The sequence below is a fragment of the Puntigrus tetrazona genome, chromosome 9, assembly GCF_018831695.1.
Source record: "Puntigrus tetrazona isolate hp1 chromosome 9, ASM1883169v1, whole genome shotgun sequence".
NCBI classification, from domain to species: domain Eukaryota; kingdom Metazoa; phylum Chordata; class Actinopteri; order Cypriniformes; family Cyprinidae; genus Puntigrus; species Puntigrus tetrazona.
The window spans coordinates 19813958-19826845 of record NC_056707.1 but is presented as its reverse complement, the minus strand read 5'-3'; the positions used below and the strand labels follow the sequence as shown (position 1 = coordinate 19826845).

General features: G+C 36.6%; 1 protein-coding gene across 1 annotated transcript in view; it reads left to right on the top strand.

The window, feature by feature from the left end:
* glsb (glutaminase b) overlaps positions 1 to 12888 on the top strand; it is a 33224-nt gene that overhangs the window by 2630 nt on the left and 17706 nt on the right. Inside the window, 12 exon segments of the mRNA XM_043248998.1 lie at positions 160 to 308; positions 310 to 324; positions 9494 to 9560; positions 9562 to 9588; positions 9945 to 10020; positions 10023 to 10065; positions 11102 to 11169; positions 11172 to 11222; positions 11313 to 11371; positions 11373 to 11403; positions 12645 to 12685; positions 12688 to 12808. Coding sequence (XP_043104933.1) covers positions 160 to 308; positions 310 to 324; positions 9494 to 9560; positions 9562 to 9588; positions 9945 to 10020; positions 10023 to 10065; positions 11102 to 11169; positions 11172 to 11222; positions 11313 to 11371; positions 11373 to 11403; positions 12645 to 12685; positions 12688 to 12808 — 748 coding nt within the window.

The window sequence follows — 12888 nt, the reverse complement described above, 5'->3', positions numbered from 1 at the left end:
TTGTCTTCGCGTTATTAAAATAGACGTTAAGCCAGATTAGCTCGACAAGATTGAGATGTTACAGTTTGGGCTGGTGTGCTGAAGGTTGATTTAAAACAGCCCAAAGCGTTCGTTTTGACGTTATAAAGCATAAAGTCTTCACAATGCGTACGTCTACAGCGCTTGCTTATCGGATGGCAAGTATCAGTGCGGCTGTCGCAATGGAAGACCTTCTATTCTGCCTTTAGCTGGGAGAAGATTCCTATGTGTACAAAGACTGAAGGAGCGATTGACCCTACAGAACCGGTCAAGAAAGATGAGTCCGTCCACGGCGACGGCAGATAAGTACGAAATTTATTTATTTGCCATTTATCACGACGCATGAGATATTCAGTGTTATTGATCGGAATTATATAGCATGCGTTTGGCACACGCGCCAAAAATATTCGTAAAGGGCTGACAACGTGGCGCTGTGTGTACACTTTTACAGCAAGTGGTGGAGAACATGTGTAATAACTTGGGTTAAGTTACTCTATGTTAAAATAAAAATATAATCTGTTTGCAGGTTTAGGTCAAGTATGCGTAACGTTATATATATTTCTGAGAATAATGGACACACCTATTACTGTTATGACAGGTAGCTCGTCGCTCAGAGAGATGACATTGTGGTGTTTTTGAAAACCAGTATTGTCTGGTGAGTGAATCGGTTTTCTACTTCCATGAACTGACTCGTTTTTTCCTGTTCACTCAAGTGTTCTCTTTTGAAGCGCGTGACTCCTGTTCTGTCATCAAAGACCAACTCACATCACGGCCAATAGTAGTATTCAGTGTTGGCTCTGAAGAAGCATTATTTCATTGGTCCAGCGTACTTGAACAGATACGCCCCTTCAAGAGTTTTGATTCTGAATCAGAAACCCAAACTAACGAACTAAGCATATCGTTTGTGGGCGATCGAACGAAGCATCTCTGTTCTGCGTTTTATTTTTTTTTGAACTGGGGCATTTAATATATATCAAGATATAATTTTATAGTGTATTAATAAACTGTAACAATTCCTTCATGACACATATTAAAAAAACTGTGATTATTAGTTTGTTAATAAGATTAAGTATTTTGCAACTGAAATAATCTGTTATCTAATTTATGAATGCTGAGGCCTGTTCACATACTCTAAAAAAATACTAGTTCTAAATCTGTGAGAATGAGGAAGTCCACACCTCAGATATAATATTAAATCACTTTCAGCATTATTTTCCATCTTAGGTACTATAAAAACATTTACAGGGGACCAGAATCTGACTTTAAAAGAGCTAAAGCCTTTGTAGCGCTGACTACATAACTGTATCGTATGCTTAATAAACAACAATTAATAGACAACGAGTATAATTATTGCTGTGGACTGGGGTTGACACTAGTTTCACAATCAGTTTTATTCCACTTCATTTAGCTCTTGTTCGATTATAACTTTGATACCGATTTGTTTGGATATATCCAAACATACCTTCATTAATGTTTATTTAATGCTATAGCTAGTAGTAAAGAGGAAAAGGTCACGCTTTGTGATGACCTTCCACATCATTGAAGGGCACCAAAACGACATTTATTGATAAAATTGACAGAATTTAAAAGCTGAGACTTTTTCGCCTCCAAATGTAACAAGGCCCAGTGCATCTTGTGTTTATTGAATGCTACAAATAATGTCAAGTTTTGTTAAAGCAGTAATAGAAATGAGTGAAGACTAAAATGGAATGCAATAATAATTGTTCAGCAAAATGAATATTAAAAATGATTAATCACATTATCACACGGCCCTAGTTATTATCCTTCTGTGAATAGGCATTTAGTTTCCAGAATATGGGTAACAAGTATGAATGTGTTCCATATGTTATTGAATGTCTTAATTTATGTAGGCCACTCCTATATTTATAACATTGGTGAAAGTCACACTGCAATCTTAGTACTTATGTAGATAAAAACGTTAATTTATGCTTTCTTTCACTAAGATTCTTGTTTTGGGCGTGGACGCCTCAGTGTTTTTAATAGTTGCTTGAGTGACTCACTCATAATTCATAAACTTTTTTACTGAACGCCATATGAAAGTTCAGGAATCAGTGAGATGAATCAAAATGAAACGACTGTTATTGTTTACTTTGTAGTTGGAGATGGTGGTTTGGCGGCGTTTTTTCGGTTTCAGCTGATAGATTGTGACACAATTCGTTACGGCAGCTGTGGAATGTCAATAATGCACCTCTGCAAACATGCAGCGAACGCACGGGAGACTCACATTAAAAACAGTTTTCAGTGCAACAGTTTTCTCCGCATTTATAGATGTATGTATATGAAAAGCTCTCCAAAAATCTCCCTGGCAGCATAATCGATCTTTTCCTCACGGTCGTCTGTTTGCTCACGGTTCACACAGTACGCGCGACTCACCGCTCCGTCTGTCCGTGATGGATTATTTATAAGATGACGCAGGAGGCTTGTGTTGTCCTGCGGAGAGACTTGAATCGAGGGCTTGATCATCTTTTTCGCGCGCCACAAAGCGAAACGCCGGCCGTTTTTCCAGACAGAATGTCAAATTGCGCAAAGTAATATATGCGAGATCTGTTAGCCTTTCTGCCTTCCTTCCTCCTGACAGACTGACTTTTTACTTACTGTTAATTTAATGCTGGGTATTTGTTCAGCTGGCATAAATAAGTTAATGACGCATAATCCTGTTTGTAGTGGCGTGTTGGCCTTGGCTTGGACTACTGGGTAACACATTGCACTACAGCAGATTAAAAGTGTTTTGAAAGTCGTAATGGAATGGCTGATAATGATATCTAGAGAGAAGAATAATCATTTGAGAATTTAAACTTGATATAATACCTCTATCAACGGATTGTTTCAACATAACGTCATGGCCTCTGCGGTGTTCATTCCTCCTCATTAAATAGCTTATGCGTAGTGAAAAGCCGCGATCTGACACGCCCAGTCAATTCTGCACATCTATGGAAATTAGATATGGATTGCTGTGTTTTCATCACGGGATATTCTGTTCAGAGAAGGTGAGGAGAGGTGAATTGTTAGCTGCCGATGTCACAGGCTTCTGGTTTGGTCGTGAGCTTGATCACAGACATGCTGTCACAGACTCCCTGCAGTGAGCTTCAGCAGGAGTGCTGTTTCTGACAACTAGACTAACAGGTTATAAATGAAGGTGTGAGAGTGATGTTCGTTGAGGAATTGCTCTGATATAGACTCAGACTAATGTAGTGTTTTTGTTTAGTTGTTAGAACTGACTTAAGATGATCAAAAGATAAAGTTAATTTCATTTGCAGTGTATTTAATTAATTGGATTATGTAGAAATAGGATACGATGTAAAACAACTAAATAGAATTTAAAGTATATACTAAATAGAAAAGCATCGGGTATATGTGCTTATTACAGATGATTTTTTCTGCACTGCATATTTTCAGCAAGGTCATTCTGAAGGACACCATATTTCTCTTATCGATCCGGGGAAGTCAGTTCATCTCTTGGGGATCCCAGAAGGCCTTTTCTGCTCCGCCTCTAATGGATTTTGGCTCTTGTTGAGTGATGAATGAACGGCCTTCCAGTCCTGTAACAGATTTCAATCCTTGTTTTATTTGGTCGAGCTGTAGTAAAGTCTTGCAGACGCTTGCGTGATGTAATGCGCTGTGTACATTAAGGCAGCTCAATAGGTTTTAGAACACAGCCATTTTTAACAATGTTTAGTTCTGAAGACCTCGATCTCAGTGTGTAACATGATGCGTGACTCTTTCCAGCATGACACAGGTCAAATATCTCCAGGAGGTAGAAAAACTATCAGGCAGCGCAGGGGTTATATCTGTTGACACTGTGGCCTACAAATATAAAAAGAGTTGATGATGTACTGGATTGTATTATGATCATTTGTTGTTTGTTAATTGATTGCTGACAACTAACCTAATGTCTAATGAGTTAAATAGGTGTACACTCAGGCTTTCTTTGACGGTTCAGCTAATTGTGTCTAAGGCGATTGGAGTGTAAAATCGACTGAGCCTCGCGTCCTTGTCTGCCGGGGAACTTGTTTTCCAAACCAGTGGAGATGTTGCATAAAAGCTTTCAAACATAGCTCCATCTGGCCCCAAAGAACCTTGAGTTATCCGATCAATATCAATATCAGCCTGATTTTTGAACGAAAAGGATACATTTGCAATTCACAGAAAATGTGAATGGCGCTTTGATAATTTGCCAGGATGTTGCAATTCATTGTACTATGATGTTCTGATTTGTGTTACTTCAGGTTTTTATCCTCATTTTATCACATACACATGTGCACTTCTTCTAAGCCAGTGTGCTGTGCATAGCTTCCGAATGAGCAGACTGATTAGGTGGTTAGCCTTCAGTTTTGCGCTGTTGGTGTACAGTTCTGAGCAGTAATTGCCCGCATGTCAGTAGAAACTAATCCTAAAGTCAGTAGACAAATTGCTGTGATTTTCGTGTCCAAAAGTGAACAAACATTAAAATACGATACCTGAAATTAAAGCTATTACGTGACAGGCTGGCTGGGTCAGGCAGGTGCAGTAAAGTTATATGACACCTGAAACAGAGACTGTTCTTCAGAGGTGCATGCTTTCACCCCCTAGGGCCCTACCGAGGAGCGACAAAAGTTTCCACAATCCTCCAGAGCTACACATGGCACTTGGCACGGGACTGTACATTGCAGGTTTTAATGACAAAGACAGGAAAGCTATTTCATCATGAGGCAGTTATCTCGCACTTCTCAGTGTACAATCTTGTAGCATGACAATTATACACCGTTGTTCAAAAAGTTGAGGTCAGTTTTTTTAATCTTCGGCAAGAATGCACGACACTGATATAAAACTGACAGTAAAGACATTTGTGTTACAAATTATTTCTATTTCAAATAAATTTATGTTCTTTTGAACTCCTAAAATGACTCTGTTTTCCAAAAATGAAGCAGTACTGTTTTCAAAATTGTTCATAATCAGTGTATTTATGTAAAATAATTTTTTAAGGAGAACAGTGTTTTTAAAGAATATTACTGTAGGATATCATTTGAACCAAACGACTGAGGTAAATTTTAAAAACACGATGAAAATGGACTGAATTTTGAGCATTGTGTTATGCTGCTGAGATGCTATGTATGAAAACATTTCTGTTTTAATTCTATTTTTCATTACAGCAGCAAGTCTACTGTCAGTTTTCAGAAAACTGTTAGCAAAAAGTCATTGTTGATCTCTCTCTCTCTCTCACTTTCTCTCTCTCTCTCTCTCTCTATATATATATATATATATATAAAATTTATATATAATTTTTGTGTATTAATTATTAATCTCTATGCTAAAAGGAATGTTAAAAATCTCAGTGCTAAAATCTTGCGCCGCTTTCAGAGTCTGTCTCTTTATCCTGAATCCATATTTCCACTTGGCACATGGTTTAGAGCAGCATACCGCTGTGTCCAGCAGCAGAAACTGTAGATTACAGTCTGTCCTGTGCATATCCTCCACCTGTCCCATGCACTCTGAAGAACAAACACTTGACCGTAAGACACTGGTCGTTTTACACAGTTGTTAATGCACCAGGTTTATTTCAATTTTTCGCTGAGAGTTATCAAGCAAACATAATTTAGACAGCAGCTTATAGGCTTATTTCTGCATCTGTGAGTGGTAAGTGAGTTATTGAATTTGAAAACAGTTTTGCTGCTTTTTATAACAAACTATTGTCTAGTAACAAGCTCAGTTTAGTCCAACCCAAAATTAAAAATTGTCTTTTGTCAAGGCCTATGGAATTCATAGAGATTGTAATGAATCTTTGGATTGAGGGCCAAGTAGTATGTAAAGTATCAATCTTTTCTGGGTGTGATCACTTAACAAGCAAGAACAGAAGCCATATATAGAGCATCAAGTGTCCATTAATACCACCAGGAGGTTTAATGCAAACTTTACTACCTGAGGGTCAGAGTCTCCTTATTGAGGATCAAGCCTTTAGGCCAGTAAACAAGTCTTAAGTTTACGACGATTGAGTCTACACAGAATCGGACTTCCATGATCTGTGATGCAATAAAAACAGGAAGATTTAGATAGTTACATAGCCAGAATCACATTATATAGTCATCTATGGGGATACTTCTCTCTCTTGTGCGTCCCAAATGTTACTAATGCATGGTCAGATACAATATCTAGCCTAATGCATTTCTATTTTTCCTTTTGAATGGAAGCCTTTATGCCCGGAACGCAGTGGAGAATTGTGAGAATGTGTCCAGTAGGCCTTGATGATACAGATTCCTTTCAACCCATTTACTAACTGGTAACATACTTTACATCAGACATTTCACCCAGGAAACATGATAGAGGCTAAAGATATAGAATTACCAACAGAGGAAAAATGATCTGTGATCCTACATGATGCCTCATTTAATCACAATTCCTTTAAAACATAAATGAAATATAAATTATTTGTTTGTTTTATGCAATCTCTCATCAAACTATATGCCATCTTCTTAGACAAAATGGTTCCTGTGGTGTTTTTTATTTCATATTTTCAGATCTTCCATTCTGATTTTTCTATTTTCTGAATAAGCTGATAGGAACAATTAATCTAAATTCTATCTGCTCGAAATGTACTGTACTTAATAAATGAATGGAATTAATAGTAATTGTTAGTTGTTAAAACAAAACAAAAAACATAATAATTGCACTGCCTTAAAATCAACCTACAATCCTGCGCTGTCAGGTCACGTGTGTCTGCACAGCCTGTGGTTTTCGGTTACGTGCTGGGCCTGTCTTCTGTGAGCTGTCAGTGGTGTGTGAATAGGCTGCGCAGTGTTTGTTTTATTAAGTCTGCAGGAGGGCGATGAAGCTCTCTGAGAATCCCTGGAATCCCGTAGAATCACACACTTATACTACAGAGACGGGGAAACAAGCGATGGAAAGAAGAGGAGAAATGGGCCAGAGTCAGACAGATTTGATTGCTTTATAACACAAAAAGACCTCTGCTGCCAGTTAGATCCCCTGCAAGGTCCAGCACGATGATTCACCCACTTCCCTTTTCAGGATCTCTTTGGCTTACGTGACTGTACTAGAGGCCTGCTGTTTCTGCTGTAAGTTGATACCGCAATTCTGATGAGGGCACAATTGATTTTCTGATTAATGCAGGTTGTCGACTATTTCCTTTTAAGTGACCTCACTTCAAATTAAGCTAAATTTATTTTTGCTCAGCCCCTGTCTGGGAAGTATTGCTGCTGGCATCAGATTAATTCTAAAAGCAGACAATTCGGGTTAGAATGTTCGTGGGTTGGCGTGTTAGGGCTGCACGATTACATGACATAAATATCATAATGGTTGATTAATTGCTTGAAATTGTAATTGCGCTTTATTCATTTTTGAATAACACAATTTACATTGATTGATGTTTATACTGATTGCATTTCTTATATGAAAATAAATAAGCTGGAAACATTTAAACTGAAAAATTACTTTTCTATGGTACCCAAGCCTCATATGTCAATAATTAATTGATTGGTTTTCATCACATGATAAAATGTAATATATGCACTGTATTATAATGTTAAACTAAGAGCAACTAACTTTAATACAAATAATGGAAAACACTTAAGATAACGCGGAGAAAGAGAAAAAACACATCTTAAGCACTCAGAATAACATAAGTGACTTTGAACAATTATTGCCTTTTTGAATGATTACGTAAACGTAGCATTCATAATTGCAGGTGAACTGTTTTTTTGGCATGATAGACAAAAAAATATATTTAGTCCATAACTATCTGTGCCTCTTCACCATAAGCAGTTCAAACACTTAATAATAAGTGTTATAATATAATATATAATAATATATATAAAAGTAGACCCACCAAAGAAATGGTGCTTTGAGGAACCAAGTGAAATTATCAAGCCTAAAAACAAAAATTGTTTCACTGAATAATTTGCAGTAACTATTAGTTCATTTTTCTTTAATTCATTTTTTCCCTGAGTCTGAGAGATGAGTTGAAATGAAAGGAATATTTAATACATGATACATCATGAAAGGTTCTTGATTATATTCAATCAATTTTTAAGTTTGTTATAATTGATTTGACCGATCTGTTCATTGTATGTTTCTCATTCATTCTGCATGTTTTTCTCCCGCACTGCTCTGCCTCCAAGGTTTGTTTGTAAGTATGAATTGAATTGTCACTTCTAGTCTTTTTACCTCTCTCTCAGTCTTTTTCAACAAATTCCCTCTCTATGTTTCATAAACCCTCACAAACGATCGACTCTTTGTGCCATTCCCATGACACCTATAGATGTGATTGTAAAATTAAACAAAAGCATGCAATGCATAATCAAATCATCTCCAGGAAAATGGATAAAGCCAACGTAGAAATGAAGCTGGGTAAAGGAAAGCGGTAGTTCTGGAAATGTTTGTGGTGTGTGATGTGGTGGGAAGGTGGGGCTGTTGGTGCTCAGTGAGAGGATGTTTTGGTAGGCTGCTGGGAATTTCGGTCCTGGCCAGACTCTGTTGTGGCTCAGTGCCACAGCAGCTTATGCAGAGCTCCATTAAACTCAAAGCCATCTAAATGTGATAATGCAATAGCTATAGTTATGTGGCTCTTAATAGAACTTGGCAAGAGTGAATACACTTGTGTATTGTGCAACTGCTAATGCATGTATGCATCACAGAAGACCTGTAATATGATGTCAAATATAGTTAACATATGTTTTGGTATATTTTAATACAACAAGAAATGTATTTTTTCCCCAATGTGAAATTTAAATCCTGAATATTTACCCATTGCATATTGATAATAATTGTAGTTCTTTTTACGTTTACATTCTTTTCTACCAAAGTATAACTAATGCCTACAATTATTATTATTATTATTATTATTATTATTATTATCATTAATTAACATTTTATAACTTTTAATTAAATTTTATTATTATTTTATTTGTTTAATTTTTTCTAGAATTTTTAATACATTCATTTCATTAAAAATATGCCTACAATTAACAATAGGCTAATTAATAGTATAGATATTATGATTTGTTGATTATTCTAAATTGTTAAAAATATATAAAATAGATTTATAATCAATAATGATATATATAATTTATATAAATAATTTAATGTATTAATGATACATGATTAATTTAAATATCATTTATTAAGCTTCCCATGTCCTGTCCCAAATGTCTTAACAAAACAAAATGTCAGAATAAAAATTAAATCAAGCATTTGTATGGGCTCTTTAACTTTAACTGACTTGTTCTTTTCATCTGTTAATCTTTATTGCATGGCTATCGTTTCCTATCTTTAACCCCAACTAATTAAATTTCTTTTAACAGTTTCATAGTGTCTTTGAACACATAACATTAAAATACACTCCAGTCTGATCCAGAATGTCATATCTTGTGACTTGTAGATTGTGGCAGGCAGTCTCTATCATCTTAGAAGTCATTGATTGAGGTCAGGTCACTCAATGTCAATGCACTTTTCTCTCTTGTTCCAGGAGAAGGAAGGCTGGCATCTTGCCCAGCTTGGAAGACTTGCTGTTTTACAGTATTGCTGAAGGCCAGAGAGAATACCGGTCACAAATTCATTACCGTGAGTGACAGTGCTCCTTACACACGCTTTCTGTGTCCAAGTATGGATATTATTGGCTGTAGCATGTTTTGTTTACATCTCCCTGCTAGTAGGTCATCATTATTGGCAATAATACGATCATAGAGTCAACGCATACAATTACTGCTGTGTCGTTGCTGTTATCGGCACCACTACATGGGGCACAGAGTCATGTTTTTATTACACCAAGGCCATCTTATCAAACCTCACCAACAAAGGGAAGTAAAATCCCTGATAAGAGTGTTGGGACTGATGATAATAAGGAGTAATGCCATTGACAGATAGCTGTTAACTCTTATTTGTGCTAATGGAAATATCTTGTTTACATATGCTCTCAGGCACTGAAGGCCACTGGACTTCGAACGGGAGATCCACGGCTGAAAGAATGTATGGACATGTTGAAAGTCACCTCAAATCCACATCAGATGGCGTGATGCTGGACCGACACCTGTTCAAAAAGTAAGCTGACACTGTTTTTACAGTAAAGTCCCATTTGTTAACATTAATAAAAAGTCTGTCAGCTCAAATCATTCCCTGCAGTTGAGAACACTTTTATACTATTACATATTGCACATTTATATATAACACTACACATCTATGATTGTATATATTATTTGTTACGAAAGACGCCACTTTGCATCTAATTTATGAGCTAAGCTCGACAATCTGAGTGTCACTCTCAGGTGTTATCCGTAATGATAGATGTCTGTTTTTCAGCTTCTCTGCTATTGCTGTTGTGTTTAGATCCGGTCGATTCGCTGGCGCTGGGACATTTTCATTACAGCATGAAGAGATGGGCGCTGTGGTGTCAGTTTGTAGAGACTTGATAGATTAGGGCAGTGAGTGACCTTGCATGACAGAGCCATAAAGAGATGTTTGGGAATGAATGGTAGCATAATACTTGCGTTTTTCCCCTATCATTATTTCATGCATACATTTTTTGCATACAGCACACAGAATACATGCTGCTTGTGTGCTATTCCAAACATATGGGCTCCTTTTAGCATCCCTGCCCTCAATGCATAGCAAGTAATATATTACTTTTTGAAAATCCGTGATCCACATAAATCTGAACAGCAGCACTGTGCACATTTGCACCATTCACTGTGCTGTTTTGAGCTTGTCTATCTGTTCAGAGACCTTTGTAAAGCAACCGGACCAATATTTCAGACAGTCCCTGGAGAGGTCTGGGTTTATGATGTCTGTGGATGCTTTACTCCCCTTTAGGATTGCAATTAATACAAAGTGTTGCATTTTTTATTTAAAAAATTCCTCCTGAAGTGAACATTTAAAAAAAAAAATCTTTACAACTAAATCTCATGATCTAGTCGGTTTATGCAGGAAATTGGTCTTATAGTAAAGCTAATATTGAAGTTATTTCTCATTTAATTAATGTTTATCGCTGATATTTGTCATAATTACACAAATAGATACAAAGGATGAGCAACCCAGTAGTATCGGATAATTCATCAGCTCTGTCCTCTTTATTTCTCAGGTGTGTCCAAAGCAACATTGTTCTCCTAACGCAGGCCTTCCGGAAGAAGTTTGTCATCCCTGATTTCCAGCCTTTGCATCCCACATTGATACACTTTATGAGAAGGCCAGAAATCTCTCCGGGGCTGGTAAGATTAAAGAACCCCACATAATAAATCGAGTGATTTTTTTCGTCTTGATAAAACCATTGGTTCTGACCACTTATTTCTTTTGCTCACAGGTTGCTGACTACATTCCCCAACTTGCCAAATTCAGCCCAGATTTGTGGGGCCGCTTCCCTTTGCACAGTCGATGGACAAAGGTATGAATCGCACACCTTCAGGAGCTGTTTTTTAAATCCATCACTAGTTTCTTGTTCGTCCCTTTAAAAAGGTCTATATTCAAATCAAAGTGTTAAGATTTTCCTATTTTAACAACCTTTGGTTACCATTTTGGGTATTTATTAACCAGAACACTTGAATTGTGTTAGCGCTTATGTACCGTCGCTATGTGTACATTATGACAAGTACCGAAATACTTCATATATTTTGGTTATAAAACTGTCAGATAAAGTGGCAGCTAATCTTGGCGTTCAATAAAAGCTCCACGTATCTCCTGGACTAGTCACCCAACGCAGATAAAATGTGCTAATGTTAATCCTCTCATTGAGAATCATTGATAACACGACTATAAAGTCACACTCATTAATGTTTCCATCAATATTTAGACCCATGTGTCATGGTACATCCTTTGATCTCTGATCATTAGGACATACTAAAATATAATCTGTATGTTTTTCCCCATGCTATAGTATTTGTTGTAAAGATACATAGGGTGTCTACATACCCCTGTGTTGATTATTATGGCCATTCAGTAGTTACACAGTAACTACCTCTTTGGGGCAACAACACTGTGCAAGAGCCTTGACCTACTGGCAAAAATATACTGAAAAACATTGGTCATTTTACTTTGTTCTGTTAAGGTCTTCAAACAACAACAAAACTGATTGACTGAATTGACTCTGATAGCTCTAACCTCCATTTTAGCAAATTTGCAGCAGTTGTTTAAAGCCATTAAAGAAAAGCTATTATCTATTTACTTATTTTGTCATACTTTAAAATGATACATTAAATAAAATTATACACCACAACATCATGCACAGCATTTAAATTTAGGGAAAAACATTTATTTATAGCATTTAGAGGTAGATAATCTTTTGTAATTAGGTTTATATTTAAATAAATTAGACATCTTTGAATGTTGCTGAATAATATGTACACACTTATGTTATTCACACAACAGCCTAAATCAAACATAATTATTGCTAGTGTTTTCCTAACAAGACTTCATAAAGTGTAAAGAGATATAGAGAAAATGAAAAAAATATATCATAAATTTGAATGCCTTTGAATCTCTGTGTAAATCAGGCTCGATTGGTTTTAAACGTCTTCGTTTTAGAGTCACAGTCTCTGTGTCAGGTTTAGGATCATTATTTTGTTTGTTTGCTTACATGGACCATAGGATGATGTCTCTGGTTCTGATCTCTGTTTACTCTTTTGCACAACACACAGTGGGTGACACTAAAGTGCCATTTTGCCTGCAGTCGCAAGCGTGAAGCCACTCAGTAATGCTATTGCTGCATATGACCACGGCACTGAATATGTGCACCGATTCATTGGGAAAGAGCCCAGCGGCTTACGCTTCAACAAGCTCTTCCTGAACGAGGAAGGTAAGGATTATAACCATCAGCTTCGCATGACTGCTTTCTTCTAAATCAGTGAAACAGTTTTAGCATTAGAATAATAAATA